Consider the following 7187-nt stretch of genomic DNA (forward strand, 5'->3'; position numbering starts at 1 on the left):
TTTCGGAGGTGTAGCCGTGCGAAAAGAAAGAAAGAAAGGAAAAGCCCACGAAAAGAAGGAGAAGAAGCCCCAAACCGATCGCATCTTCTCTTAGTAGCTGCGAACACTACGATGACAACCATGTCTTTTTTTTTTTTCTTTCCCTTTTGCATCCATTTTAAGGGATTATTTACATTTGATCACCATCGGCGGCATTATTATTATTAATATTAATATTATTCTTTTTACAACAGGGATTTCTTTTTTTTTTTCTCGTTTAGGGTAATAAGAAAGCACCGCCCGAGGAGCCGGCTAGAACGTTACCTTTGCAAGGTCCTTCCTACACTAATCCCGTGTTACAGGAGGGTCTCGGCGGGGAGGTGTGGGGGGGTCCCGGCCGCAGCCCCCTCCCCTCCCACGGGAGCGGCGGCTCCGGCGCATCCCCGGGGGCCCCGGCGAGTCACTTGAGCAGGTCCTTGGTGTCCCCCGAGATCCTGGCCATGCCGGAGGCGGTGAGGGCCGAGAGGTGGGGCGGGGGGGGCATCTGGCAGATGGTGCAGGGGCAGGGCAGGCCCGCCCAGTGCTGGAAGCCGCTGCCGAGCTGCAGGGCCGGGGGGGTCGAGGGGGTCTTGAGCAGGGAGTGAGGGGGGCGGATGGTGCCGATGGCCGGCAGGGAGGCGGAGAGGGACGAGGAGGTGTTGGCGGAGGACAGGGCGCTGCCGAGGATGGGGTGCACCTGGTGCACGGCGCCGGCGGCGTGGGGGGGGTGCCCGGCGGAGTGTCCCACGGTGCCGCAGTGAAAGGCCGAGTGGTGCCCCCCGTAGATTTCCCCCACCAGCCTCTTCATCTCCTCCAGGGAGCTCGTGAGCATCAGGATATAGTTTCTGGCGAGCAGGAGGGTGGCGATTTTGGAGAGCTTCCTCACGGAAGGCCCGTGGGCGTAGGGCATCACCTCCCGCAGCCCGTCCATGGCGAGGTTGAGGTCGTGCATCCTCTTGCGCTCCCGGCCGTTGATCTTCAGCCGCAGCTGCTGCAGGTCCTGCTCCGAGAGCTGCTTCTTGATTTTGTACTTGCTGCCTTCCCCTCCGGCCTTGGAGGGAAAGGCGGCGGGAAAGGCCTTCCCCGGACATCTTCTGCACCATGTCGTTCTGGGTGGAGGATACGGAGTTGAGCCGGCTGTCTTGGTGGTGGTGATGGTGGTGGTGGTGGTGATGGTCTCTCAGGTACATCTCATCCATATCTGGCGAGGAAGCTCTGCTGGAGACAGAGCTGGAGTCAGAATTCATTGTATTCGGGATTCTGAGCAAGAAACTCTTCCCTGCTCTGGAGGTCGCGGAACAAGACAACTCTCCTTCAAAAAGCAAAGAAAACGGAACGAAAAAGAAATAAACGGACAGCAGACTCTGCAGCGAAGGGCTGGAAACGCTGGGGGAAAAAGAAAAAGTCCTTCAGCCCTCTTTCTCACCAATCTCTCCTCTCTCTCTCCCCCCCGGTTACTCAGCCTGTTTACAGGATGGCTAGTTAGTGTATGCTTGGACTAACCTCAGCCTGAAAAAGAGGGCTTTTATAGAGCTGCAGCAGAGAGCAGAGACAAAGGAGCCCTCCTATGTATAATGGTCTAGTTAGGATGACGTGCCATTATTCAGGGCGGTGCGCTTTGACTGTCCCATTTAGCAAGGACCCTATTCATATTCATTGTGGTGCCACCCGGGACACCTCAGCCACGGACCATCAGGAGTCAAGGAGACACAAAACCCCTCTGATTGACACCGCACACTCATCGCTCCGTGTGCGCGCCATCTCCTCCCCCTGTCCCTCATTTCCAATATAACACCGCATCCCGTCTACAGCAGGGAGGCGAGGGGCTGCGGGGGGGCTCGGGGACCCCGGCTAAGGGCAGGAGCCGCCCGGGGATGTCCCCCGGCTCCGGCTGGAGGGAGTGGGGGACGGGGGGAGCCCCTGTCCCTCAGCGTGCCCGGCTCAGCCGCGGCTCCTCGCTTTGTTTGCCTTTCCCTCCCCCTCTCCGGTCCCCCCCCCGGGCCGGGGTGTGCGGTGCGGCCTCGGGCGGCCCTCGCTGCCCGCAATTGGCTCGTACCTGGGTCGCCGCTTTGTTTAAACGAGCGGCGGCTCGGGCGGCCGGCGGGCAGCCCCGCGGGAAGAGGGAATCCCGCCCCCCCGCCCCAAGCCGGGCCAGCGACTCCCTTAAATAACGGGGAAAGCCGGGGTGCGGCGGCCGCGTGTTTCGGTGTCGGGAGGGGCGGCTCGGGGCCGGGCGGCAGCTCCCGGGACTCCGGCGATCCCGGGCTCCGGCGGGAGGGCGGACGAAGGCTGGAGGGGACCCAGCGCGGCCGAACGCCCCAGGCGTGAGGCAACCGGCTCCGGGAGCCTGGAGGGATCTTCTCTCGCCGGCGGTGGGACGGGGCCGGGCAGCGCCGGCGGGGCACCTGGGGCAGGTGTCACCATCCCCGGCTCTCGGCCGCGGGGGGCGGGCTGAGCCGTCTGCGGGTCCCTGCCTGGATCGGGGGTGGGGATCCCACCGGCAGGGGCGGCGGCGGGAGCAGCCTGCCCCAGCCGACTCCGCGCCCGGGGAAGGGAGCCTGCTCCTCCGTCGGATCTTCCCCGTCCCCGCCGGCGCCTACGTGGTGAGTGCGGGGCTGGCAGCCGGGACGGGGCGGGACCTGGCGCTCCCGGAGCCGGCCCGGGGGGCGCCCGCTCTCCTGGGCTGGGTGGGGAGACGTCGCGGGGGGTTCCACTCGCCAACAGGCCAGGCAGGGCCCAGGACAAGCGTCCTGGCAGGTCCTAGCCCCTCTACGGAGTCTCCAGGCCCCCAGGAGAGCAAGGAGCCAGGAAAAGAGGGACACTTTCGTCCGACTGAGTAAGTCTTCTGATCTCAGCGCCGTCAGTAATCCCCTGGTGAGAAGAGAAGAGAAGAGAAGAGAAGAGAAGAGAGGAGAAGAGAAGAGAAGAGAAGAGAAGAGAAGAGAAGAGAAGAGAAGAGAAGAGAAGAGAAGAGAAGAGAAGAGAAGAGAAGAGAAGAGAAGAGAAGAGAAGAGAAGAGAAGAGAAGAGAGAGAAGAGAAGAGAAGAGAAGAGAAGAGAAGAAGAGAAGAGAAGAGAAGAGAAACAGGCAGGAGCTCTGCCGGGCCGCCCCTCAGGCGCTGTCCCCTCCGCACCGGCGGGTCCGGGCGCTGCTGGTCCCCGCACACCCGCGGGCAGCCTCCCCTTCCGCAAGGCAGGTCTCCGCGGAGTTCCCGAGGACAGGCCGCTGCTCCCTCCGCCCTTCCCTCCCGTTGAGCCAGGACGGAGCAAACGAACAAAACTTGATACGGTGACGGCAGCGGCCGCGGGGAAAACGAGCGGGATCGGGGGAAGAAGCCCGGGGCCGGAGGCTGCTCCCGCCCCTGTCCCCGCCACCCGCCGCTCCGGAGGAGACGCGCAGCTCGGTTTGCGAAAGTTCAAGTCCGATGGGGACTGAGAAGAAAAAGGCGAAAAGATGCCGTCGGGGGAAGAAACAGGGACGGTCCCGTCCTCCCCTCCGCGAGGCTCCTGCGATCCCCGCTCTCCTCTGGGCCTGGGGCTTCGTCGGGATGGGGCCGGGGGGCGATATCGGCGTAGGGAGCAGCCGGAGCTCCGCGGAGCGGGCGGTAGGAAGGGAAAGAAAGGTCAGATGGTCACTCGGAGGAATATTACGAATATTCTTCTCTTCCCCTTCCCGGCGATGTAGCTGCTCCCCGACGCCCTCAGCTCGGCCGCAGCATCCTCCTCCCTGGACGGGGCGGCGGGGCTCGGCTCTGCTCGGAGTCGCTGTAGGACGAACGGAGGATTTGGGAAAGTAGCGCGGGGCTAAATCCCAAGCGCAGGGGCCCTCGCCAGGAAAGTCGTTTCGGAAAAGGGCAGCGCTGCTCCAGCGAGGTTGCTGGTCGTAACATTGCCTGGTGCTTCCAGCCTGTCCCGCTGCTTTCCTTAGCTGCTCTTACTTTGCTGATGCTGTAGAGAGATAGAGGGCGAGAGAAAGAAAGGAAAGGAAAGGAAAGGAAAGGAAAGGAAAGGAAAGGAAAGGAAAGGAAAGGAAAGGAAAGGAAAGGAAGGAAAGGAAAGGAAAGGAAAGGAAAGGAAAGGAAAGGAAAGGAAAGGAAAGGAAAGGAAAGGAAAGGAAAGGAAAGGAAAGGAAAGGAAAGGAAAGGAAAGGAAAGGAAAGGAAAGGAAAGGAAAGGAAAGAAAGGAAAGGAAAGGAAAGGAAAGGAAAGGAAAGGAAAGGAAAGGAAAGGAAAGGAAAGGAAAGGAAAAGGAAAGGAAAGGAAAGGAAAGGAAAGGAAAGGAAAGGAAAGGAAAGGAAAGGAAAGGAAAGGAAAGGAAAGGAAAGGAGGAGGGAGAGAAAGAAAGAAAGAGAAGGAAAGGAAGAAAGAAAGGAAGAAAGAAAGAAAAGGGGGGAAAAGAGAAGAAAAAAAAAGAGAAACATCGAGAGAGGAGGGAAAAAGGAAAGGTCTCTGCTCCGGAGATCAGTGCGTGGGAAGTGTCACCCGTGGGCGTAAGCAGGCGGGAGATGAGTCTCCCGGACACCCGCTGTCTCAGCCGGCGGAGAGGGGCAGAGCGGGACCGGTGGGGCTGGATGCTCCCGTCGCTGCCACCGCCACCCCGGGCAGGGACATTCCGAGCACTGCGAAATTGCTCCGGTCGAGCCGCTGTGCCTGCAAACTCACACCGGCAGCAACGAAATTACCCCCCGGGAGTCAGAAAATCAAATCTTTTCCTATCGGGGCGTAGGAGAGGGGCGAAAATGGTATCCGAGTGGCAGCTAAATCAAATTAACGCGCGCTCCCCCGCCTTTTAATTCCTGTTTTCGTAAAGGCAGAGAGATTCGATGACGGAGGGAAATGTGGTTTCTCTGGGAATGCAGACTGCTCGGGATTACAGACGATATCAGGTACGGGAGCATCCCACACATCGCCCGCGCCGGCATCCGACGGGGCCGTGGGAAACGCGATTCGCTCATAACCCAAAGTGCGATGGTAGCGGCAGCACCGCCCGCCCTGGGCGGCTCACGGAGCAGATGTGAGTTTTAGAGGCTTCTGTGTGCTTCCCAATATCGGATTTTAACCAACGGATGCACTTTAAAGCCGTGCCCGATTTTGAATTCTCGTAGGGTTTGGTGCAGAAATAGGATGTACTTTTCTTTCTGTGTAAGGATGTTAAATCTCGCGTTTCCCTTGACTTTATTGACCCCGCCGTCAATTCAGAGATTCATGATACGAAGACTGGTTAAATCAGTATTATGCATTTTTCTTGTGGGTTTATTAGAAGGCCACTAGCTTTTATGGTTTATAGCTGTTAGTTTTTGCTCTCTCTACTTGCTTTTAATTTCATTTGGACATTTGACAATCATACTCTTAGTATAAAAATAGTTACAAATGTTAGCATTGTAATAAGTTAGTTTTTGATCCTATCGAGGAAACACTGTGCTACTAGAAAGCTCTCAGCCAGATGTCTGTGAGGGGAGCTGCTATGAATGGGTTGTGCTTTTAGCACTGGGTGCCAAAGCTTAAATTTGGTTGTTCCTAAAAAGCATCCAGTTTATGAGAGAATAGCTGAGATTTCCTAGCTGCATGCTGGTTTTGCTCAAAATGTATTACTGGGTTACATTTGGATTGACGGTATAATTCAGATTGATAGTATCTTGTCATCTCACACTTTGACATCACCAAACTGAATAGACTGAGAGGCTGTTTTAGTTATTGTGTTTATCACAAATTTTCTTTCCAGAAGGAAGGCAATGACTGGAAAGGAATGAGAAGGCTGTCCCGGGTTGCTGTGGTCAAATTCTGCAGTCAGCTAAACCCAGAGATAATACTCCTCTGCTTGGATACAGGAAATTCCTCCTCTATTAATATATTTTCCAATTTGGTGGCAACAAAGGATCAGAACAAAATATACCTGTCTATTAAATATGAAACTGGAGCCCTTACTCAGGTCATAAAAGTATCCTGTGGATGACGACAGGATTGGGTCCATACCAGGCACTGGTTCTGCGGTGAATATAACCTTAAAAGAAATAACTGATGGGCATTCCACTGCAGCTAATTAAGGGTGACATTTTATTTTCTGTATTTAAATACTGATTTACAAAACTTTTGGAAAAAATATGGCATAAAACCTTAGTAATAATATTTAAAATGTCAAAGGCTAATTAATTAGAGATGTACAAATTGCTAATCCTCTGATATATGTCATTTGCTACCAAAAGCCAGAAATTAGTTTCCATAAATAATAAAAAACACTTAATCAACAGTTTGCATTTAATTCTTTTTTTTTTTTTCTGTAGTGAATGCACCTGAAACCTGTATTTTAGTCAGAGGAAAGATTATAGAAAAACAATCTGAACATTTCTAAAGCTATCAGACGTGCCATGGTATTAGTCAACTGCGAAATATTTTGCTGTCTTCGGAATTTAAGAACTCCCTCCCCTGCTTGTATAGTTGAATATGCATCCATTAAAAAGTTTATTTTTAGATGCTTGGCAAAATTTGCACAACCTCCAAATTATTGAAAGTATCCAGTCATCACAGAGAGGAGATTGTGATGCACATTTCGGATATACAGAGCTCAGATTGTGGTGCACGCTTATACATGCAGAAAGAGATAAACCTGGCATTCCTGGCAAACAAACTTGTCACGTACTTTGGAATCAGGGCTGGCTTGTCCCTGCATTGAAGGATAGTACCACTGCTCAAAGACCTGTATTTATTGTCTGCCTTGCCTTTATGTTCTGGGCCCATTTTGTATGTAAATTATTAATTTTCTTAAATGGACATATTTTCTTTGTCTCTCTTCCTGGCCTTTCACGTCACTTGCAGTGGTTCGCACCCTCATTACTGTGAACTTTCTCCATCTACTACACTTGATACTGAAACTCACCCACTGATTTCTAAGAATCCTCTCCCTTACTGCTTTAATAGTCAACAATTACTGAGTTAGTCTTGAAGTCACACAGACTACTTAAATGTCAACTATAGGCAAAATAGGAGATGGACAGAGAGCACATGAGAGATCCCCTGTTCTCCTCTCAAAGTCCTCTCTATCACAAACCACAGATGTGTTGCTTTTTAGTAAGATTCTCAATTGTTAGAGGCTATCTTAGGCCAGAGTGAAAACTTTGGTATTGTAACAACTAAAGATTGAAATGTTTTGCTGTCTCGGAAACAAAGAAGTTTA

The 7187-nt window shown here is 53.6% G+C and overlaps 1 protein-coding gene across 1 annotated transcript; it reads right to left on the bottom strand.

The window, feature by feature from the left end:
• Window positions 1–439: 439 nt before the first annotated feature.
• On the bottom strand, window positions 440–1364 carry OLIG3 (oligodendrocyte transcription factor 3). Its single transcript, XM_069850978.1, is given in 2 exon segments — window positions 440–1078; window positions 1080–1364. Coding segments are annotated over 2 exon segments (825 nt in total). The 5' UTR covers window positions 1266–1364.
• Window positions 1365–7187: the final 5823 nt, after the last annotated feature.

Source organism: Phaenicophaeus curvirostris, chromosome 2 (assembly GCF_032191515.1).
Source record: "Phaenicophaeus curvirostris isolate KB17595 chromosome 2, BPBGC_Pcur_1.0, whole genome shotgun sequence".
Taxonomy (NCBI): Eukaryota; Metazoa; Chordata; class Aves; order Cuculiformes; family Cuculidae; genus Phaenicophaeus; species Phaenicophaeus curvirostris.